The 24885-nt window shown below is 37.3% G+C and overlaps 1 protein-coding gene across 14 annotated transcripts in view; it reads left to right on the forward strand.

Annotated features, from left to right (window-relative positions):
- PITPNC1 (phosphatidylinositol transfer protein cytoplasmic 1) overlaps positions 1 to 24885 on the forward strand; it is a 358377-nt gene that overhangs the window by 193273 nt on the left and 140219 nt on the right. For all 14 annotated transcript variants that reach the window (XM_027872641.1, XM_027872649.1, XM_027872648.1 and 11 more), the window contains one exon: positions 7110 to 7181. In XM_027872641.1, coding sequence (XP_027728442.1) covers positions 7110 to 7181 — 72 coding nt within the window. The remainder of the gene's footprint in view (positions 1 to 7109; positions 7182 to 24885) is intronic.

Here is a 24885-nt window from a genome sequence, read left to right on the forward strand (position 1 = left end):
CTAGATCAGCACTATACCAGCTGCTGATAATAACAGCTAAAAATAGGTAACGTTCATTTAGTGCTTAGATTTGCCTGGCACTGTACTAAACACTTTACAATTAAGGTCTCATTTGATCCTCACAACAACCTTGCAAGGTAAGTACTATTATTATCCCCATATTACAGGAAACTGAGACAAACAGAAGTTAAGTGACTTACCCAAGGGCACACAGCTCATGAGTTTCTTAAGTCAAATTTGAACTCAGGTCTTCCTGACTCCAGGTCAAACCCTAGCTGCTAGTGATACTGAGTGATAATCATTTTTCAGAAGTCCTCCTATTAGACTGTTAAAGTCTACAGTGCTTAGCAACTCAGATGTTTCTTCTAATTTAAAGCATTGAATAGGCAGGTCTCCCAGTCTTTCAGTGTCCCGTAATCTTTATCAGTTATCATCATTCCCTTTCTGGCTTCAGACACACAGTCTCTGCAAAAATTGCTTTTGGCACTATCTAGAAAGTCATGAAATTCTATATGGGTTGACCCTGCCACTTTAAGACTTCAGCGTGCTTACATTTAATTGCGTTCTTGTAAGTGTTCCTTATTGCCATGGCAACGCTAATCAATCATTGTGCTAAAAATAGACCTTTCATTTTTCCAAAGGATGGTCTGTAGTGAATTGAAAAATTCAACCAGGCCAATGCATTTTGCATAGGCTCCTTTCATTTCCCGCAACTGAAACTGAGGATTCAGGAGTTTAGGTAGAGTAATTATTCTCAGACAGTTCCAGGTATCTCTCTCTTGCCTTTCCTGGCATTGTTCTTTCCTACCTCAAACCCTTCCCCCACCCCCTTCACCACTACCACCACCACACACAAACACACACCCTCAAAAGACACAACTAGATACAGATAAATCTTTTTTGACCAAGAGCCATCCCTTTGCACACTCAGTTTTGGGTGTCAGGGATTTCATAGGATAAGGTTACAGTGGGGTTTTGCTCAAGTTCATTGGGCTTATTCTGCAGATTAGAGAAGCCATCTTGCTTAGCTGCTAGATAGAAAAGAACTTGGCTGGTAGGGGAACAGATGGCAACTGAAACTAATGAGAAGGTTATAAAGTTCTTCTGCTTTTTATATTCTTAGATAGAGAGTTAAGAAGAGAACTCAATTCAACCAATATTTATTAAGAGTTCTCTCTGTTCACTGCTCTGTGTGAATGAGATCAAGATATGGTAATAGGATCTTCTACCCTTTCTCTTTGTTTTCTTCATGGCCTTGTCCCAAAGGACAAAACACCCAGAGCTGACAAGGTGAAAAGTAGATTTTTCTCTTTGCTTTCCTGCTCAGCTGATCTTTGAGTTGAAAAGATAAGAAAGCTTCTGAGCTAAAAAGAGGATTTTACACCTGGAATTAGTCCAGTATAGGGTAGAGTGCTGTGTTTGTGCCAGAGAAACTCTCAAATCAGCCTGGAGTCACTTATCCATCCTAGGGCTCTAGAGAAAATAGAAACACTCCCACCTTAGCCTCTTCCTGTGGCTTTTACTTTGCTACTTAAGACTTACGTATTTGTTATGGAAGATATACACTGCTTGTGGTAAGCCAGTGGATTAGTCTAGCCCAAGCCAACAGGTATTTATTAAAATCTCACCTTCTGAAAGTCATCCCTAAACCCTTTAAATTCCAGAGCTTTGCCCCTTTTAATTATTCCCTATTTGTCCTGTATAGAGCTTCATATGTATATATTTGTTTGCTTGTCTTCCCCATTAGATTGTAAGCTCCTTGAGCACAGGAACTCTCTTTTGCCTCTTTTTATATTCCTATCCCATAGCATTGTGCCTGGTATCTTGTAGGCTCTTAATAAATGTTTATTGATTTGATCTTAATCAAAGTGCTTATTGTGTGGCCTCTGATATGTAACTAGCTGTGTGACCCTGGGCAAGTCACTTAACCTCTGTTTGCCTTAAGACACTGGAGAAGGAAATGGCAAACCACTTTGCCAAGAAAACCACGTGGACAGTATTGACATACAATCACAAATAGTCTGACCAGACTGAATGACTGAACAGTGTGTTTAGCTCTGGGAATTCAAATGTAAGCTAAATAAATAAATAAATAAATAAGTAAGTAAGGATGGTCCCTGCCCTCATGGAGTTTACATTCTAATATAAAAAGGAGCTGAAAAGGGAAAATGGAGGGAGATGGTGGAATCAGGTACAAGAGCCTGGAGAGGGGTGAAAGAGTAAGTAAGCCTGGTTGGCCTGAGCACTTCCTTGGAGGAGGGGGAAATGAGGTAAGATTGATCTTCTATGGGATCATGGTGGTGACGTCAGAACTGGGAAATGAGTGAAGTTGTACTTAGTCACTCATTTTGCTGGGAGGTCACTTAACTAAAATTGTTCCTCAGTTTCTTTAATGAGACTGAGTGAAAATCTTAGGCTCCTAAAGGGGCAAAGGCCACAGAATTCCCAGAGTTCTCAGATTTCCTTGTACAGTATTGGCCTGTGGGAAGCTGGGAGGGCAGGTAAAGGGAATGAGTAAGGAGTGTCCTTACATAATAAAGGAATACAGTCATTTAGAAAACAGAGAAAAGCAGAAGGATTGTCTCCTGTCACATGTCATATTGTGCAAATTTCCTCCGCCAGCAGAGCAGGTTGGTGAGTCAGAGTAAGCAAGTCTGAAGGAGCCTCGAATCTGTTCTGTGACTTGGCCATCATCCCAGTGCCCTGGAAAGAGCCAGTCAGGCTTCCTTGCCTGTCATTCCTGCTAATGCCTACAGCTGGTGCTGCTAAGAGTCATACTGTACTGCCTCATCACCACCTTGCAAATACCCACTAAACAACTTGTCAGCCCATAGACTGAATTTCTCCATTCACAGGGTCATCTATTTAGAGCTGGAAGGGACCTTAGAGGTCTTCTAATCCAACCCCTTCATTTTATAATAAGGAACCCAAGCCATCAACATTTTACAATCCATCAGTCTTATTAGATGGTCTTTGAGTCACTGTGCATCAAAAAAACAAAACAAAAAACAACCCAAATCTGTAAACATTCATTAAGCACTTACTGTGTGCCAGGCACTAGGGAAGAAAGGCAAAAAAAGGCCTAAAACAATCCCTGCTCCCAAGGAGCTCACAATCTAATGGAAGAGATAACACACAATTATGCGCAAACAAGATATACCGAGTAAGTTGGAGATAGTCTCAGAGAGAAAGCGCTAACATTAAGGAAAGACCAAGAAAAGTTCCTTGAATAAGATGGGGTTTTAGCTGAGACTTGAAGGAAGTTAGGAGGTGCTGGTAAGGCCAGGCGTGAGGGGTAGCCAGTGCAAATTCAGTGTTGAGAAATGAGGAGCAGTAAGGAGGCCAGTGTCACTGGATCACAGAATACATAGAGGGGAATAAGGCCAAAGAAGACTGGAAAGGTAGCAACTTACCAGGTTATGAAGGTCTTTAAAATTGCAACTCAAGATTTTATATGTTTTGTATTTGATCCTAGAAAAAGTGGGGAACCAGTGAAGTTTATTGAGTGTGAGTCAGGGTATGATATCATAAGACCTGCACTTTAGAAAGATCCTTGATTGATAATAGAGAATGGACTAAGGTGGAAAGAGACTTGAAGCAGGGAGACCAACCAGAAAGCTGTTGAAGTAGTCTAAGGGTGAAGTAATGAGGGTGCAAACAAGGTTAGGGACAATGTCAGAGGAAAGAAGAGGGCATATATATGAGAGATGTTAGAAAAGGTAGAAAAGATAGGAGTTGGCAATTGATTGGCTATTGGTGGATACCTAGTTTGTGAACCTGGGTTCCTGAAAGTATTGTGGTACCCTTGACAGTTGTTTGTTTGTCCTTCATTCCCAAAGAGGACCATGACATCATGGAGGTGATACCATGACATGCAAGGCTTGACATGAATTGAAATTAAGTGAGGGAGAGCTGTGCAGAGACATCAGCTTCACTTTCTCCTCCAGAGCCATCTGGATCCAGTGGCAAGATATAGATCAGGATGACTGGAGAAGGGCCTGGATACAGTTGGAGACCTTGGTCTTTTTAAACTAGGGTCTTTCCCAGGACTCAGTTTGACTAAGGCAACGCCCACTCAGTGATTAAGGCTAGGTGAGAAATGAAGCAAAGAATGGCTTCCCATTGCAGTCCTTGACAGTAATAGGTGAGTTAGGAAGAGGGGAGGGCTTGCGGGGAAAGATAATGGATTCAATTTTGGACATATTGAGCTTAAGATGTCTTCATCCAGTTTGAGATATCCAAGTGGCAGTTGGACATGTGAGATTGGAGGTTACGAGAGAGGGCAAGGTTGAATAACTTAAATTTGACAAATCATCTGCACAGATAATTGAATCTGTGGAAGCTGGTGAGATCATCAACTAAAATAGTGTAGAAGGAGAAGTGAAGAAGGTCTCGGACAAAGCCTTTGGAGACATTCCTGAGGAGATCACCAATAAAATTGTTTAGTGGGAGAAGAGACAGTACAGGACAAAGCCTTGAGAGACACCTGCAGTGATACTGGGCATGACCTGAATGAAAATCTGGTTAAGGAGACTGACAGTCAGATAGGAGAAGAAACAGGAGAAAGCAGTATCCCCAAAACCTAGAAAGAAGAGTGAGGCGAATATCCTGAAGAAGAGAGTGATTGACAGTATTGAAGGCAGCAGAGAGGTCAGGAAAGATGAGGATTTGAGAAGAAGTCATTAGATTTGGCAATCAAGAGATCATCGGTAACTTTGTAGAGAGCAATTTCAGTTGAGTGATGAAGTTAGAAGCCAGATTGCGGAATTAAGAGGGCGGGAAGGAAAGGCACTAGATGTAGATGGCCTTCTCAAGGAATTTAGCCACAAAAAGGAGGAGAGGTATGTAGATATCTGAAAATTCAAAACCCTTCTTGGGCAGGCAGTCTGGATTTTTTTGTTTATTTCTTTAATTCCATCTCCTCTAAAATCTTATTCTAGTGGCTTGCCATGGCACGCAAGAGTGATATTGGCTTCTTTAGGCCTGGTTCTACAAACTCAGAAGAGCCTTTGAATAGAGACCCAGTCCCTCTGTTACCATAAGCAATTCCCATAACTTCTCAGGGTCAGACCTCAGCTAATATAAATGGGACTTGACCAGTTCTTCCTGCCTCCACTCCTGGCCCTTTATCCACTATTCCATGCAGCCTCTCTGACGTGAATTATAGATAAGAAAACACTATCTCGTTAAAAGCTTTTAACAGGGTTTCTCAACAGGTGCAACTACCTGAGTCCCTCTAACAGTAAAGCATCACTGTGGTACTCTGAGATGCCCTATTTTGTTCAGTGACTCAAGAAGTCATTTCTTGTCTTTTTACTTCAAAACTCCATGAAGTTGTGGGTAAGCTAAGCTAAGTAGCTACTGAGAACTGTCTTAAATGTATGACATATTTGGCATGAGGCAGCAATGAAGAGGTTAATGGATAATTGCAGTGTATCATTCTTCATAAACACAATTATTAGGATTAATTGTTTTTGTGTTTTCTTTGGCACAGTTTATTTTACTTAGATTAAGGGAGATGAATGCAGAAATGTGCATACGCATGTGGTATCAGGAAGAATATTAATAGCATGTCCAAGGACACTGACATCATAGTTCGGGAGGGAATGCAGTGATAATCCCTTAGAAATGAGTAATCGAGGGTGAAGCTGTCTTCTCAGACATTGGGAGCCATTTAAGATGCCTCACCTACTTTTACTTAAAATTGTCCCAACCTCTTAGGATTTTAATTATTCCAATTCTTTCCTACTTTCTCTTGCATCTGCAGCATTTTCTAAGGGCATTTTTTTTCCCCTTGAGAAAACTGCAAACACATCTCTGGTAAAGTATCACTTCATTGACCCAGAGAGTTAAGGCTAAGCTCAGTGCCAGCCAGAGAGAGGCTTTACCAATGTGAGTCAAGAAATTGTTCTCAAGATACCTTAGCTCTTAACGTCTATGGAATAAAATGAATGAAACTGCCTAGGATTGTCCTGAAGATGTACATAAATGAGTTGCCTCCTGTTGTCAATTCAGCATATTAAGGAGATGACATTTTGCCCAAGAGATTAATTGAACCTCATGCCCAGAACTGGATCTGTGGCTTGAGGAATCCAGAAGTTACCATCCAGGGGCAGACAGCCCAGGAATAGCTTCCATTTTCTATAGGTCAACTTGTAAAAAAAAAAAACAAACCCAAAAAAACAATAAAATGGAGTGTGTATACAACAAAGCTTATTTGATTTGGAAAATGCATTTGCCCCAGATACAAAGTTCTGGCTCTTCTCACGAATTGTCTCAAGTGCTGGCCTTGAGTTAGTAGCTCTTTCTATGCTCAGCTTAAATGAGGTCATTGATCCTAAAGTTGGACCTTTTCCAGAAGCTACAGGGTTTGACAGATCTCTCTCATGCTTTGTGCAGAAGACCTGGGCTTGAACCCTAGATCTTCCACTTAGTACCAGTGTGATTATGAGCCAGTCACTTAAACTATTTGGGCTTTAGTTTCTTTACCTGTAATATGGTAGGGGCAGGGGGAGGAGACTAGATGCCTTGAATTTGTTTTTTGTCTCTTTTTTTTTGTGAGTTTTTTTAAAACCCTTATTTTACAGTGGATTACAACTTATTCCCCATATAGTTTCATGGGATGCTCGGACAGTCTAGATCATAAAGTAATTTCTTTCTGGTCATAAGAAAACCTCATTTCTAAAACTTCAATGCTTTTTTTTTTTTTAACTTTTTTAATCCTTTTTTTCCAGTACCCTCTGTTCTTCTACCCCTTCCCCAATCAATAAGAAAGCAAAGAAGATAATACTTAGTAGTCATATAAAACATTTCATCACCAGCTATGTTCTTTCCCCCACTGAAAAATAAAGCAAGAAGGAGAAAAAAATATGCTTCCATATGTACTTTAGTTCATCATTTCTCTATCTGGAGTTGGTTAGCATGTTTAATCATGAGTTCTTTGGAATTGGGGTGGGTCACTGTATTGTAGATGCCTTAATTTGGGCTACTATTTGTTTTATATTACTTCTCTTGCTGCAGACCAAATAGTTAGGTCGGTAGCCAATATGATATATTAAACATATGGGTGGATGATAGCCTTTAACTAATGGAAATTTTCTCTTTTGCAGTGCTCATTTTTGCCAAAATTCTCCATTCATATAGAAACCAAGTATGAGGACAACAAAGGAAGCAACAATAGCGTGAGTATTTATTTTTTCTGACCTGACTATATAAATGCTAACTCCTGTAAGGGGCTTTGAAAATCACATCTACCCATCCTTATTGGGCAGACTCTGAATGCAGTGCAGCCAGAAACAGAACAGGACCAGAGTCAAGATCCCAGGCAGTTTTTACTTTTTTGTAGCCAGAGAGTTCTAGCCTTAGGATCTGACCTTTGGAACAGAATTTGTCCATAGAGTTATCTTTTTTAATGTGTTGTTTTGGGTTTTGTTTTGTTTTGTTTTGTTTTTTGCTAGTTATTAATTCCCTTGTGGCGATTTTTTTTTTCATTTCTAACAACTTTCTTTAGGTTTACGCATCACTGCCTTTTTAGAAAGCTCTTGAGACTTAGAGGGATGGATGTTCCCTTGGGGGAGAGATAAAGACATTGGGATCCAGGACTCCTGGGTTCTGTTCCTGATCCTATCAGTTATTTAGAACAGATTAGCCAACCTATTGGGAAATAGGGGAATGGAAGGTCAGCTTTCCTTTAATAAAATGTTTATGGATGCTTTTACACCACTATCACTTCCCTAGAACCTTCCCTTGTATATACAAACCAAAATAGTTAAGTGAAACATTGTCCAATATCATATCTGACTATACATGCAACATTTGACATCTGTAGTCCACCCCAATTCCACTAGGAGAACAAAAGTATTCTTCACTCCTCTGGAACCAAGATGAGTGATTTCATATAAGATCAGTTCAATCAGTCAGTCAACAAACATTTATCAGACACCTACTCTGCCTAGTATGTGGATGTCTTTTAGTGTTGGTTTCATTTAAATGAATGTCTTAGTTGCGTGTATTCTCATGATTCTACTTTTGCTCTTCATTAGTTCATACTAGTTTTCTCGAGTTTCTCTGCAGCTCCACCTGTTGTTATTTCTTATTGCATAATAATTACCACATTACAGTAATATATCACAGTTTGTCTAGCCATTCCCCAATAGAAGTTTCTACTTTTTTGCTATTGCCATAAATTTTGTTTATCTCCAATTTATCTCCATAAATTTTGTTGTGTATGTGGGACCTTTCTGTCTCTGATATCCTTAATAGTTTTTTAATCACAGTTGGTAATGTTTCTAATAAAATAATAATGTGTATGGAAATTCCAGTTTTATTTGGTGTTTGTTAAATTTAGAATTTAAAAAATCATAGTGTAAAATATTATATTTTCTCTAGTCTGATGGTACTTATACTGTGTGTACATAGCTCATAATCTAATGAATGAGTCCTACCTTTTGGAGAATCTTACTGTTTCAGCAAAATTTGATGTCTCTAGTTGAAAAGGTTGCTATATATCTCACAGAAAAGGGACCAAATAACGAGGTATTAAAATGTAAAATGTGGCCATACCAGAGATGATCCCTTTATGGGGCATGAATGAGGCTCTTGAGTGAATCAGAAAGGAAGCAACTCAGTAGGGTAACGAGTAGTAACTCATTCCTCAGGGTGACCTTTAGAACTCATTTCATTGAATTGAAGAGACAGACTCAAAGAGGAACCCAGTTCCTGATAGATCAAATAGAAGATGTTTGGAACTGGAGAAGGGGAACCTATAAGAAGCATGTGGGGTTGGAGAGCACAAATATAGGCAGTGGTGACTTCACAAAGAAAAGGGGGAGAACTTTGAGAGAGCCTGTTTGGGTTGATCAAGCACAGGCTATGCTGGAACCCAACCTGTATTGCTGAAAATCCTCAAGGAAGTAATCCTAAATCTCTGTTTTCCCCTTTAAGCTCCTTCATGGGAGCCTGAACACAGTTCAGTCATTCTTAGTTGCATCCAACTTGTTGTAACCTCATTGGGAGTTTTCTTGGCAAAGATACTGGAGTGGTTTGCCATTTCCTTCTCTAGCTCATTTTATAGATGAGGAAACTGAGACAAACAAGGTTAAGTGACTTCTCCAGGGTCACACAGCTAGTAAGTGTCTGAGGTCAGATTTGAACTCAGAAAGATGAGCCCTTCCAGACTCCAGGCCTAATACTCTATTCACTGTACCACCTAGCTGCCCATAAACATTATTAACAGTCAGTATTTCCGAGTCAGCTTGTACTTAATTGAAAATATATTTAATCTTAATAATTAGTAGCTTGAAGAACAAATTATAGAACAATAAATAATTTCATCAAAGAAATTCACAACTACATATACTTTTGAGAGCAGTCTTTAGGGGCAATTTTATTTCTCTAAACATTTTCATAAACAAAAGAAAGAACAACTAAACAACTATTAAGTGCAACAAAATTTTTTTAATTCAAACCGAATACCATAATAGAAATTTTGAAAATCAGAAAAGAGATAAACAGAATTGAAAGCAAAAAAACAATGAATAGATCGATAAAACTTAGGTTTTTTTTTATTATTTTTTTTGTTTTGTTTTTTGGATTTGTTTTTGTTTTTTTTTTTTAATCAAAAAGATGAACAAAGTTTTGGCAGCAATAGTGGTAGAAAAAAGAGCATAACTAAAACATTTAAAAATACGCGAAACAGATGGGTCGGTATTGAGAGGGAGAACATAGACAAGCAAAGCAATTTTGATACTATCATGAAAAACTTAATGCACATTTAAAGGAGTAAGTTGTAGGATTTGCATTCATATACATTCTTCATTATCTGGCCTTTGTTTATGTTTGTCGATGATTTTCCAGTTCATAAAGTTTTTATAAGTGCTTTATCAAAGAAATTTCCGGTAAAGTTTTTCCTGCTGGTACCTTTCCATTTTAATTATAACTGCTTAGATTTTGTTTTACAAAAACTTTTCAATTTTGTGTAATCAAAATTATCCATTTTATTTTCTGTGACCAATTGCCCTTTATTTAGTTAAGAACTCTTCTTATCTGGAGTTGTAAACAGTATTTTCTTCACTTCTCCTATAATTTCTTTAAGATACATCCATTGATATCTTAGTGTGGTTTATGTGTGAGATGCTGGCCTAAATAAAATTTCTGCCAGCCTACTTTCCAGTTCTTCCAGAAATTTTTGTCAAAAAATAATAGCTAACATTTATGTAGTGCCTACTGTGTGCCAAGCAATGTGATTGAAAGTAGGTGCTATTATCATCCCCATTTTACAGATGAGGAAACTGAGGCAAACAAGGGTTAAATGACTTCCCTAGGGTCATACAGTTACTAAATGCCTGAGGGAGGATTTGAATCCAGCTTTTCTTCACTGCAGGCATATCTACTGTGCCTCCTAGTTCTCTGTAGTGAGTTATTACCCTAGTAGTTGGTGTCCTTGAATTTATCAAACACTGTAATATAAATAGTATTGTTATTTTATTATATTAACATGGGGCTTTCTCTTTTATTCTTTAGTCTTCCTTTATTTCTATAAAGATTATATTCTTGTAAGTTCTCAGAGTGTTTTGGTAGATAAATTCCCTAGGATTTTATGCAACCTGTAATTATTTTCAGTTGAATTTATTTTTCTGTTACGTTTTTAAGATTTTGTTAGTTATATGCTGAAAGGCTGATTATTTTTGTGGTTTTATTTTATAGTCTGTTGATTTAGCAAAATTATTGTTTTAGTTAATTTGCAACTGGATCTCTAGAGTTCTTGATGTAAACCATCTTATCATCTGCAAATAGCAATAACATTTTCTTCTTTGCTTATGTTTGTTCCTCTGGTGGCTTTATCTTGTCCTATTGTAATAGTTAGCATTTCTAGAACCATATTAAATAATAATGATCCTCCTTGCTTTGTCCCTAATCTTATTAGAAAGACCTGTAGTATTTTTCCATGACATAAAATGTTGTCCCTTGCTTTTAGATAGCAACTGTTTATCATGTTAAGTTAGTTTATTCCTAACTTGTACAATGTTTTTAATGTTTACATTACATTTTTTCAAAATCTTTTATTATATGTCTTAATAGTAATTATGTGATTTTTGTTGTTTTTAAAAGTAATATAATCTATTCTATTTATAGTTTTCCTAAAGTTGAACAAGCCTTATATTCTTAGTATAGTCTGATAATCCTTTTAATATGTTGTGATAACCTTTTGGCTAATATTTTATTCAACATTTTTACATCAATATTCATTAGAAATAATTGATCTGTACTCTTTATTTTTGGCTTGGAGTTGTTGTTATTGTTGTTTTATTTTATTTTTATTTATTTATTTATTTTTTGTGGTGAGGCGATCAGAGTTAAGTGACTTGCCCAAGGTCACACAGCTGTTACGTGTCAAGTGTTTGGTCTGAGGCTGGATTTGAACTCAGGTCCTCCTGACTTCAGGGCCGGTGCTCTATCCACTGCGCCACCTAACTGCCTTTATTGTTGTTTTAAACCTGGACATTCTGGACATTGGCTCTGACATTTCTGAGTATTTTCAATTTAGTTTTTCTTTAGGATAGTGATCTGTGGATTCGACTTTAATCTTTCTTTCTTGGTGTAATAATTCTAGACAGTTCTATTGTATGACTTCTTGAAATATATCATCCAAGTTTTCTGTTTGGTAATCTTTTTTAGTTAGTCTCATAATTCTTAAATTATCTCTCCTCAAACTGTTTTCCAGGTAATTTGTTTTTGTTAATCGGTACCTTACATTTTTTTTTGTTTTTGATGCCCTCTCTTTTTTAAGTATTTCTTATTTTCTAAAAGAATCATTAATGTATTAAATAAATAGAATCAAAATAAATTTTATCTTTAGTGTATTTTTGTAGAGAGCCCACTCTTTGCATGAGGTTTTTCACCTAATGATATAATATTTTTGTCTTCTAATGTGCTCCTCAGAAGCTGTAATTTCAATTTTAAAAATCTGCTTCCTTTCTTCCATCTACTCTTAGAGCCCTTCTGGTCAAGCCATTCTTTTCTTTTTCTTTCTCTGAGGATGAACTTGTAATTATTATGTATTTACTAATTTTTAAATTTCTTGAATACCCATATATTCTATCAGTTGCTAAGTCTTGTTGTTTTTACCTTTATGTGATCTCTTGTACATATCTCCTTCTCTCCAATCACATAGCTATAATTCTGGTTTGAGCCCTCCTCACCTCTGCCCATTCTATTGTAATAATCTTCTAATTGAACTAATTGCCTCTAGTCTCTCCCCACTCCAATCCTCCCTTTATATAGCTGCCAAAATGATTTTCTTAAAGTGCAGGTCTGACCACATCACCCCTACTCCCTATTTAGTAAACTCCAGTGGCTTCTCATTATCTCTGGAATCAATTGAAACCCCTCTATTGGGCACTTAAAAGTCTTCGGTCTTTTCCTGCCTTTCACAGTCTCCTTACCAATTATTTCCTCACATTCTGTGTCGTCCAGTCAAACTGATCTCCTTGCTGTTTCTCACTCACAAAACTCCCTTTCCCATTCCCATGCCTTTTCCTAGCTTGTCCCCCATGTCTGGGACAGCTAGGTCACCTGGAGTCATTCCTGACTCATCTTTCTGATGAGTTCAAATCTGGCCTCAGACACTTCACTAACTGTGTGACTCTGGGCAAATTACTTAACCCTGTTTGCCTCAGTTTCCTCTTCTGTAAAATGAACAGGAGAAGGAAATGGCAAACCGCTCCAATGTCTTTGCCAAGAAAACCCTAAATGGGGTCATAAAGAGTCTACGTGACTGAAAACAACTGAACAGCAACAACTCCCTCTCTTCCAAGTCCTGGAGTCCCTTCTTTCCTTTAAGACTCAGCTCAAGTACTGCTTGCTCCCGAGGGCCTTTTCTGGTACCCACAGCTACTAGTACAGGGATGGCGAACCTGTGGCCTCAAGACCATGTGTGGCCCTCTCGGTGCTCAAGTGTGGCCCTGTAAGTGAGTCCAAACTTCATAGAACAAATTTGTTGTGATCTGTGAAGTTTGGATTCAGTCAAAATACTGCACTTAAAGACCTAGTTTCTTCCCCTCTAAGGGCTCTCTCCTACCTACTCTGTATTAATAGATTTGCATAAATGTTTGTATAAATATTCTGTATTTATCTTTGGTGCACTGACATCTATTTCGTGTCTCCCATTATAATGTAAGCTTCTTGAGGTCAGGACCTGGTTTTTTGCCTTTCTTTGTATGCCTGGTGCCTAGCACAATGCCTTATAAATAGTAAGGGCTTAATAAATATTTGACAGTTTGATTCTTCTGGGTTTACCTCTTGGGCTTCTCTGAACCGATAATATTTCTTCATTACATCAGGAATTTTATATTCTCTGATGTCTCACGTCAGCTTCAGTTCCTGTACTGGGACTTGGTGCAAGGGTCAGGTTGTCCCTCTTCCTTCACCCTCTGGATTGGTGGCTAGACCCAGAGTTTATCCCTACTGCATTCTGATGCCACTACTGTTATTGTACTTTCATTGTGGATGGTTGGCAGGGTCCTACTCCCCCCTTCATGCCTTATTCTTCAACCCTCGCCTGAGACAGGGTGATAGGTCCAGTCCTGGGCCCTGGACCACCCTGTGATTCAATGCCTCCTCTCTGTTTTAGACTCCTAGTAGCCCATCCCTGTCTCTTCCATATACAGTTGCCTACCTAGGGGTAGCTTTATTCCCTGATGTAGCCCTGATGGCAGGGCTCCAAGTGGATATCAGAAAGTATACTCTGAATTCAGTCGTGTTAGAGACCCCTGAGGTGTATAGAGTTGGTGCCTCATTTCCCCCGGTCTTCTTTTTTTTTTCTTAATTTATTTTGATTTATTAATAATCACTTCCATATGCTTTTGAGTTTAAAATTTTTCTCCCCCTTCCTCCCCACCACCCTCCCCAAGACAGCGCACAATCTGATATAGGCTATACATTTACATTCCTATTAAATGTATTTTCGCATTAGTGATGTTGTAAGTAGAAATTAAAACCAATAAGAGGATCCATCAGAAAGAGGAAACAAAACTCAACAGAAGAGAAAAAAAAATAACAATTAGGCTTCCATAGTTCTGTCTTTGGGTATGGATTCCCCCGGTCTTCTTATTGGCTACTGAGTGAATTGTCCACTGCTGTAGCTCCAATAAGATAGACCAAGATCTTGCTGATTTCAGACTCTGTTTATCAGAAATCATGCTGGCTACAGGAATCCAAAAAGTGCTTGCCCCAGTCAGATCTCCTGCAACCTTCCAACTGGCTTCTTATGTACACATATATACCGTTAATCTATGTATGTGTATGTGTGTGTTTGTAGTGGGTGTATATGTGTGTGTGTGTGTGTGTATACATGTATATATATACCCTTATACCCTTAACATATACACACACACCCATCCACCTATATATATCCTTAAAATACACACACACACACACACACACACACACAAACATATATACACACACATATACACCAATACCCGTAATCTGGATGGAGGAGCTTACTCATGTTTAATTTTGGTTTCGTTGTGTTTTTAAATTCTGCTTAGAGAGCTCTGATTTCCAATCAAATTTCATTCCTACTTTCTATTTTGCAAAGTTTTATTTCTATTTTGAACCATTCTGGAGATTCTAATTGCTCTTCCATGATTTCTGGGTAGCCTGCAGGCTTCTTTTTCATTAGGTCATTTTGGTTCATTTTCCCTCTCGTTAGTGAGTCTAGCCTCTCTTTGAAGTATTACTTATTCTTCCTTCTGTCTTTCTGATCCATTCATTTATCTGTTTATGAGCTAAGTTTTTAACTTGGTGGGCTTTTTTTTATCTTGAATTTTTGGTCTCAGCTATTCTCTTGTATTCCCAATAACTTGTCCATTCTCTGATGTTTGCTGAGCGATTCCCAACTGAGACCAGTGTGTTTATTCCAGAGTGCCTTTTCTTCCAGTTGTGCTTAGGAACTCAAGTGGATTTTGGGGAAATAACCATGAGTGTACCATGTAGTGACCATCCATAATTCCAGAGCACTGATGATGAGGCATGCTATTATCTACCTTCCGACAGAGAGGTGATAGACTCAGGGTGCAGAATGAAACAAATATGGTTTTTGGACATGGCCAGTGAGGGAATTTGTTTTGCTTGACTATGCATATTTGTTACAAGGATTTTTTTTTGTTTCTTTTTTTTAAAAAAAAATTGAGGTAAAGGGGTGGGAAATAAAGAAATAGATTCTGTTAATTGGAAAAATAAAATTTAATTTATAAAGAAAAGGAAAAAAAGATGACCAGTAACTCTGGCTTACAAAAAAAAAAGTTTGGGTTCCCCTGTCTTTAATTATTAATTTCCTGAAAGCAGGAATAACCAATGCCCTCACAGGATGTGAAAAAAAAAAAGTGCCCTCTGAATGTTAAATTTTTATTGCAATAGGCAGACTTTATTATCTTCAAAGGAAGTATTTCTTTATGTCAGAACATGCCCTGGGTTAAGCAAACATGGGGATACCCTTTAAAATGTTTTCACTGGTACAAAGTGAGTTTGTTCATTGTACCAATGTACTTGTGCAATATTTTTCAAATGCCCTTGTCCGTTAACATTGTAGTGCTGTGGAAAGTATGCTCTGTAGATTTAGAGTCAGAAGAACTGGTTTGAAATCCTCCTTCTTCTAAGGGGTAGCTGGGTGGCGCAGTGGGTAGAGCACTGGCCCTGAAGTCAGGAGGACCTGAGTTCGAATGCAACCTCAGACCAAACACTTGACACATACTAGCTGTGTGACCCTAGGCAAGTCACTTAACCCCAATTGCCTAAAAAGGAAAAAAAAAATTCAGAAAAAAAGAAATCTTCCCTCTTCCCCTCAACACCTGTGAGATCTTGGGCAAGTCACTTAACTTCTGGGTCTGTTTCTTTATTTATAAAATGAGGGTGTTAGACTAGAAGACCACCTTCAAGGTCTCTTCCTGCTCTGTATCTATGGCCCTATAATCCTTGACATCACTTACGTCTCATATGTTGTGGGTTTCTCTACCCTCTCCCGCCTCCTTCCTGCATATCTGCATCCCTGCAGCTTTCATCATCCATGTGGCACTCCTGTTGAATGGAACCACAGGGAAAACAAAGGGATACACAGTCAATATGACCAGATGGGTCTTTCTGGCTGTTTGAGGAGGAAATGTTTATTTTCCATTTTCATCAGCTAAATATCCAATGAAATTCAAAGTGTTACTATTTATTGTGTTCTATCTCTCCCATTACCCTTTGGTAGACCCTAGTTGTACAAGCTTATAGGTGTAGTTTTTTTTTCCTACATTTAATACTGCTTTTAACTAGAAGCACCAGATTGCATACTTAGACATGCTAAGTTTCCTTTACTTTCAACTCTGGGTTAGGCAGAGTAGGTGGCTTCATCAATTTCAATTCAGAACATGTCATAACTGTGAAGAATATATTATTTGCCTAATAATAGTGCACGAGTAGTTCCAGCTAATCTAGACTTCCCCAATAGTCATGCCATTCTTTTTTACCACTACCTGAAATCTTGTCATTGTTCCAGCTGCCTATGATTTAATGAAATTGATGAGGATGATAAAAAAGCAATAATTAAAGGAAACTAGTTGTGATTCTCTTGATTACTGGCTGGAAAAAATGTAAAGGAAATATTTTTAACCTTTTATTGCATCCTTCAAGTAACATAGGAATAAATTAAGTTTTTATTTAGCTTCTCATATTTCATTATTACTAGTAAAATTAAATGTAGTTATGGTAGTGACTAGATATAAGTATCTTCTTGACTTTCTTGGAAAAAATTAGACTGATATAACAATTATGACATGCGAAGCTGCAAAAGGGGCAATTATGTTAACTAGTCAATAATGGTCTTTTAAAATTTAGAGTCACTTATCTTATGTAAATATTAAGATTTTTTTTAAGGGCAAAGTTAGTCCTAGGAAGGAAGGCTTTATGCTAACATTAGGAGCTATTATTTGTCTAAGGTTATAGATCTAGATTTTTGAGGGCTGGTGCTTATTACTGCCAAGGGACAGTTAAAGTGGGTGGTTACTTTTTTGGGAAGAGTTTATCATCATGGAAGCAGCTGTTGCCCGATTATTGGTTTTGGATTGGCCTAACAATTGGCACCTTCATCTCTGTTTTCCTTCTCCAAATATAACACATCCCTTTATAAAAGTGAATTTTTAAGTGTTAATTATATTCTATTATTATAGTTATATGATATATATTTATAACATTAATTATAATTATAAATTTCAGAATTGATGGGCAAGAGTCATTCTCTAGTGATTGTATATTTCCTCTACACATCCTAAATGGGACTATTTACAATGAGCTTATTTAAACTCCTCAAATAAAAGGACTTTTGAATGCATAAATTGTTTATACTAACCATGTTTTCCAAATTATACTTACTTCATTAGGAAATTAATTGATTAATAAACAGTAAACATATTCCTAAGACATCTGAAGTAGTCTATTCCTCACTGTTTTTCAGTCAAGTATTTTTAATTGTCTTCTATGTGCCAAGCACTGTAGTAAGCACTGAGGATAGCCAAGCCAAGCCAATGAACACCTATTCTGTGCCAGACATTCTGCTAAGCACTGGGGATATTCAATCCAATAAACATTTATTAAATACCTACTATGTGCCAGGCACTGCACTATGCCACTGGGGGTATAAATACAACGAATGAAATAATCCCTATTCACAAGGAGGTTGTATTCTAAAGGGGAAGATGAGTTTATTTATGAATATATGCAGAATAAATACAAAGTAGATAACTACAAGATAGTTTGAGAGCAACAGCATTAGCAGTTGGAGATCAGGAGAAGCTTCATGTAGTAGGAAGTGTTTGAGTTGCCTCTTAAAGGAAAAGAGGTATTCTTTCAAGTAGAGATGAGGAGGTAGGACATTCCTGGCATGGGAGATGGTTAATGCAAAGGCACCAAGAGAGGAATGTATCAGGAAAAGAGAAAAAGTAAGTTTGATTGGATTGCGGAGTGTAATGAGATGAAAGATAGTTTGGGCTCAAATTGTGAAGGGCTTTAAAAGCTAAAGAGAAGTAAGAGGGAGCCTCTGCAGTGTTGGTGTTTTCTGCATCTCTTTTTTGTTGATTCTCTTAAAAGAATCATTTGGGATTTATTTGGTTTCCTGGGCTGCCTAGGTTGGAATGAAGGGTAGAATTCTCTTTTGGGTGAATTGGACTAATGAATAGTCTCCCATGGAGTTCTGTTTTTGATTCAGAAATTTCATTCTAACTGTTGATAATGCAGTGAATGGATTTTCAATGTTTCTACTTCCTCTGTAAGATAGAAATGCTGGATTCTGAGTAGTTTGTCCTTTCGAAAAAGAGGCACCATAATGTGGTAGAAAGATTTAGAATCAGAAGAGATATGATTCTGAATACACCCTCTGATACCTTCTAGCTTCAGGACCATGGACAAAGCACTTAACCTCTCTGAGCCTCACCTTCTTCTTCTGTAAAATGGGGATGACATGTATAGGTGACTACCTTATAAGTTAGCTCTGATCAAATGAAGTGATATTTGTAAAGATATCTCTACCATTCTCATTCCCTCCCCCTTTTCCCTGTCCAAAGGACTTTAAAAGCTAGAATTTATATAGCACTTTAAGGTTTGCAAAATACTTTACAAACTTAAGATGCTGTATAAATATAAGTTTAATTATTATTGTTATTAGACAGATTTATTCTTGAAAGAACTCTCTATTTGACAAGAACTACTCTGAAAATTGGAAATCCGTTTGACAGAAATTAGGTTTAAACTAACATCTTAGACCATATACTACTGTAAATGAGTTTTTATGGTTTTCCTCCCCAAGCTACCTTTTGATTACTAACTTTAAATTTATTAAATACCTGAATTAATTTCTAGTCATTGACCTATGCTTGATTTTCCAGGTGATGAAACTGGGCATCTACAAAGGACTATTAATTAGGGAAAAGCTGGTAGTAATTCTCCCCATCATTCTCATTGTCTCCGCCACTCCCACCACCCCCCTTTCCCCTGTCTACAATCCTTTAAAAGTTAGAATTTACATAGCACTTTAAGGTCAGCAAAGTAATTTATGTATGTTATTTTATTTGGGTTGAATTCACTAAAAAATCCTTATCTTTAAAAAATGGTCCCAAAAAACTCTCTTCTTGGTTACAAATATTTTTCATGGCATTCTCCATATGACAAATGGTTTATGTCAGTCATATTTTTAAAGATTTGCTATTGTATTAGTTTTTAAACTCATCAACTCCACAGGTTACAGAATGGCACTACAGTTGATGGTTATGAGAATGTAGTCCAATATGTATATTACACATTCCAAGCTATACTGAAATTAATTTATAAAGCTGGGATACTCATGAGAACTTTAGGCATCCCTGTTTATTGTTCTCTGAACTTGATTGTCTTTTCCTTAAATGACCTGTAAATGAGGATTTAAGAGAGTACTTATTTATTTTTAGATAGGCTTGCAGTAGCCTTCATCTTTTACAGTCCTATTTTTAACCTTATACTGTTAAAGAAGCTGCCTTACAAAGTCTGTGATTTCCTCTGATTTCCTCTGAGCATTTGCTAGGATGGAAGGCTTGCAAACAACATCTATCACTATTATCTTTCTCTTTGTATTTCCAAACTGTTGAAGACATAATTAGGAAAAATAAACCACATCACTGTCTGTTTTAAGATTGGAAAGTAAGAATCCATATTCAGACATAAATTTAATTCTGTTAATCTTGGAAATATTGGAGAATTGGTCTTCCTTGATGCCTTTAGAATGTTTCCTTCACTGTTTATGATCTTGTTCTTGATTAGAGATTCAATATTAGCACCAGGTCCTGTGGAATTGGGAAGAAAGCCTTTCATTGTGTCATGAAGACTAGAACTCTGGCAATGTTATGTTCTTAGGACAGCCTTCTAAATTTAAAGATTGCTCTTATTACTATGATACTCAAAGCATCTGTAATTTCATCCATTTGGACACTCCCTCCACTGATAGCTCACAACCACTTTATAACTTAGCAGTTTGTGTTCGAGTGTTACTATCAATAAATTCATATCCCTGTGTCCAATCTGATGATGATCCTCTCCAAACCCAACAAAGCTCATACTCCAACAACAATTAAAGACATACTTTATAATGCCTTTTGCTAGTGTCATCTGAATGAACTTGCCAATAGAAGCCATTTCCTTGGAGGATGGACTGATATTCCCTGAATGGTTTCAGTTCAGACACACTAAGGGAAGGCAGATATGGAAAGACTCCTGAGGAAACAGGCAGCTTCAGGGTGCAAGATGACTTTTGGTGGAGAGAAGTGCTAGTGTGAAGAGAGAAACACATCTTTGTAGTCTTGTTGAGTGATTCACCCAGTAGAGAGCTACACCCATGGAAAACTTCATGAGAACTCTAAAAGAAAGGATTTTCAGTACCAAGAGTTGTGAGTTATTCTTCCCTATATGTGTCCACTAAATATGTTTCTCACTACCATTGTATTTAAAGTTCAAATTCACTCTTCCTATTTAATCTTTGTGTATTTATGAGAGTACATTCCAGGCTTGGGGGTTTGGGGTGTCTGTGATTTTATTTTGTTTTTATTTTTGTACCCATTATCTTTGCTGTTTTTCATATTAGCAAATGCCTTTGCTTTTTTGAAAACTAAGCCTACTGATTATTAATAGGAAGAATACTAGTGGGGGCTTAGGAACTGCAATGTTAGGAATGGCTATCCTCAGGGTTATGCCTGAATTTGGAGTAACAGTTACCCTTCTGAGAACTCAACCTGCTTATGAAAATGTGTTACATTTTAAAAATAGTTTTTGCTATTTTTCTAAAACATTTTTATTTTTAATGTTAATCACTTAAGAAGTAATTATTCAGCACATACTGTATTTCAGGCACTGTGCTTAGTGCTGGGGATGTAAAGAAATTTAAAAAAATAGTTCTAGGGACAGCTAGGTTGCGCAGTGGTTAGTGCACTGGCCCTGGAGTCAGGAGGACCTGAGTTCAAATCTGGCCTCAGACACATAATACTTCCTAGCTGTGTGACTCTGGGCAAGTCACTTAACCCCAGTTGCCTCACTTTAAAAAAAAATAGTCCCTGCTCTCAAGTTGCTCATAGCTTTAATGGCGAATGCCATGAAGACAACTGTGTACAAACACGATACATACAGGATAAATTGGAGCTATGGTGGTATTATCCCCATTTGGCAAGCAAGAGATCTTTTACCTTATACATCATTGCATGATTTTCCCAAGATCACTCTCATACCAGTTAATGGTAGAGCCAAGACAAGTGTGATTTTCCTTCTGTAGTTGCAAAGAAAACATTTTGAGCCCTTTCCCTTCCTTTCTGTGACATTTAGACTACAGGATTGCCCTGTTTCATTATTCTTTTTAAATAGAATTGATATATGACCCATGTCAGTATCATCTTTGCTCACTTAAGACAGGCTTCCAGGAATGATATAGAACTGGATTTGTCTTCTTTTTAGTTTTTCAGTTTGTATAGATAAGCTCTCAAAGAGAGATTCTGTTCATGGTGGCCCATGCTTCTGCTTCCTTGAACCCTTCCATCAAAATGCAATTAATTTCCAAACACAAAAATAAATGAACATTTCATTTACTGAAGGAGCAGGGGAAATAGCACCAAATAGAAAGAATTAAACTGACTAAATAAAAACACTGGGCAGAATAAGCCTCACAGAGGTTATTTTGACCAACCTTTGCCTACAGATAAGACTTTAAGATCCTCTATGTGGAAGGCAATTCATTAATAACCTTACTATGTTGTTGGGTCCTTATTTCTACCCTAATTTTCTTTTACTGTTTTTGGTCACTTCTCATAAATGGTTGAAACTTGGCTTAATATCAAAAGGATGATCCCACAGACCAATTGTAATGAATTTTGTGCCTTTTAGCTTGTCTCTCCCTCAATGATTTCTTATGTCCTTTGGGAGGATAATAATAACCACTATGAAGCCTTTTATGATATTCAAGCCTCAGGTGCATATAATTACTTGTCAGTATGCTTTCACCATAAATCTAGGAGAGGAGAAACAAACAAAAAAAACTTGCATTCAGATTGCTTTGTTACATAGGGCTCAGATTCTCCCTTTCCTGTGTCTGTTCCCAGCTCCAACCAATAAATGTCATTGCACTTCTGTTTCTTACACTTAAGAATTCATTTATCCAGAATTTATTATTCTCAAATGTTTAGCCTTTTCCTACTTCTAGAAAAGACCTGATTACTATGAGGGAAAGTGTACTTCTCTATTATTTTAAATGATTTAAAAAATAACTCTCATTTATTTTTAAATGATTTATTTTTCCCATTTATTTTTAAACAATTTCCCATTTTTTAAAACTAAACTTTTCTGTTATCTCCATTAACTTTCACTGAAAAAGAGTCTAGTAATTGTTGGCTCAGAGTGATAGATAAGGTGGACCACTTGCCTACAGCTCAAGGATACTAAAATCAGCTCTGGGTTAATGTAGAAAGATTCAGGGATTCATCCTTTGACCTTACTTAGGCCATAAGTTCTTACATAGTTAGAGTGCAGGATTTTCTTTTCCAAGTATTCTACATATCCTATGACAGACAGGTCATATAGAGTAGAGGAGTTCAGATGACAATAGGATGCATGTCCTTAGGGTTCTTTGGGTTAATCTATCTCCTTTCTAGGGAAAGAAGATGTAGTGTATGGAACTAAACAGAACAAGACTAATCTCTCTTGGGGCAGCTTGGTGGAGCAGTGGATAGAGCACTGATCCTGGAGTCAGAGGGACCTGAGTTTGTCTGGCTTTAGACACTTACTAGCTATGTGACCCCAAATGCCTCAAAAAAAAAAAAAAGACTAATCTCCTTTCACGTGATAGCCTTTCAGTATAAGACACATAGAGTAAAAACAAGGTAACTTTTGTGGCAAATCCTTCTGCAGAAAGTGGCATTTGAACTGAATCTTGTAGGGAAGCCAGATATTCTTTTTTTTTTTTAAGTATAATACTTTACTTTTTTTCCCCAACTACATGTTAAAACAATTCTTAAACATTTCCTTCCTTCCCTCCCTGAGTTGGTAAATAATCTAATATAGTTTATACATGTGTAATCACGTAAAACATTTCCATAAGAAGACTCAAATAAAAAACAAAGAATGAATGAAAGAAAGAGAAAAATAGCATGCTTCAGTCTGTATCCAGATAGTATCATTTCTGTCTTTGAGGTAGATAACATGGTTTATCATGGGACCTTTGGGATTGTCTTGTGTCAATTTATGACTGAGAATAGCCAAGTCATTCACAGTTGTTCATCGGACAATATTGCTGTTGCTGCGTATGATGTTCTTCTGGTTAGTTTGTTTCACTTTGCATCAGTTCATGTAAGTCTCTCCAGGTTTTTCTGAAATCCTGCTTGTCTTTTCTTTATAGTACCATAATATTACACCATAATCATATATTACAGCTTGTTTAGCCCCTAGTTGATGGACATCCTCTCGATTTCCAGTCCTTAGCCACCACAAAAAGAGCTGAAGCTAGAAAGTCTGAAGAGTGAGAGGTGAGGAATGAAAGCATCCTCGGCGCGAGAGAAGCCTGCAAGAAGGAACTGGCACAGTAGATAAAGTGTTGTGTGAGGAGCAATACATAGGCCAGTATGACTAGATTCTAGATTGAGACGTGGTGAATAACAGGTGAGAAAATTAGATGGATAAGAAGGGGCCAGGTTGTGAGCTTTTAGTACCAAACAGAGCAGTTTATCTTAGGTCCTAGAAGAAATAAATTGGAGTTTATTTAGTAGAGGCTTACATGGTTGTACCTATGCTTTGAGAAAATCAGTTTGGTAGCTTTGTGGCTGAGAGATTGGAGTAGAAGAGATTTGAGAGTATACACTTAAGTCTAGGTAAGAAGTAATTAGGACCTAAACTAGAGCCATGGCTACGTGAATGGAGAGAAGGTGATATATAGAAGTTATGTTGTGCTGATATAAATGGCAAGATTTGCAATTGATTGTATGTGTAGGGTAAGGAAGAGTGACAAGTGCAAGAAGACATCAAGGTTGGGAACCCAGGTGATTGGATGGATAGGGGTGCCTTTGACATTGACAGGAAAGTTTGGGAGAATAGATAATGTGTTCTGTTTTGGATGTGTTGATTTTGAGATGCCAACTGGACATCTAGTTTTAAATATACAATAGGCAGTTGGAGATATGAGACTTAACCTCAAAAGGGAAAGTAGGGCTGTATATATAGATGTTGGAGTCATCTGCATGGAGGTGATCATTGTGTAAGAGCAGATGAGATCATATAGAGAAAACAAAGGGCTAAGGGCAGAGCTTTTGGTTACACTCACAGTTACTCAACATGACAAGGATTAAGACCCAGCAAAGAAGTCTGAGGAGTGGCTAAGGAGGTAGGATTAGTTCCAAGAGACAACAATGTCATGAAAATTCAGAGGGGAATATTCAGGAAGAGAAAATGGTTGTTACCATCATATGCTTTAGAGAAATTAAGAAAGATCAGGATTGAGGCCAGTAGATTTGGCAGTTAAGAGATCAGTTTGTTATTTGGGAGACAGCAGTTTCAGTTGAATGATGAGGTCAAAAGCCAGATTGCAAAGGGTTTAGAAATAAGTAGAAGTATAAGCACCAAGTGTAGAAAGCTTTTTCAAGGAGCTTAGCTGAAAAGGGGAGAAGAGATATAAGACCATAGCTTATAGGAATGATGGATCTAGTGAGGGTTTTTTTAAGGATGGGGGAAACTAAAATAAAATCAATTTAAAAAAATTTTTTTAAAGGATGGGAGTGACTTTGCCATGTTTGTAGGCAGCAGAGACGGAACCAGGAGACAGGAAAAATTGGAAGATTAGAGATGGTGATAGTA

Source organism: Vombatus ursinus, unplaced genomic scaffold (genome assembly GCF_900497805.2).
Source record: "Vombatus ursinus unplaced genomic scaffold, bare-nosed wombat genome assembly UNPS02014801.1, whole genome shotgun sequence".
In the NCBI taxonomy this organism is placed as follows: Eukaryota; Metazoa; Chordata; class Mammalia; order Diprotodontia; family Vombatidae; genus Vombatus; species Vombatus ursinus.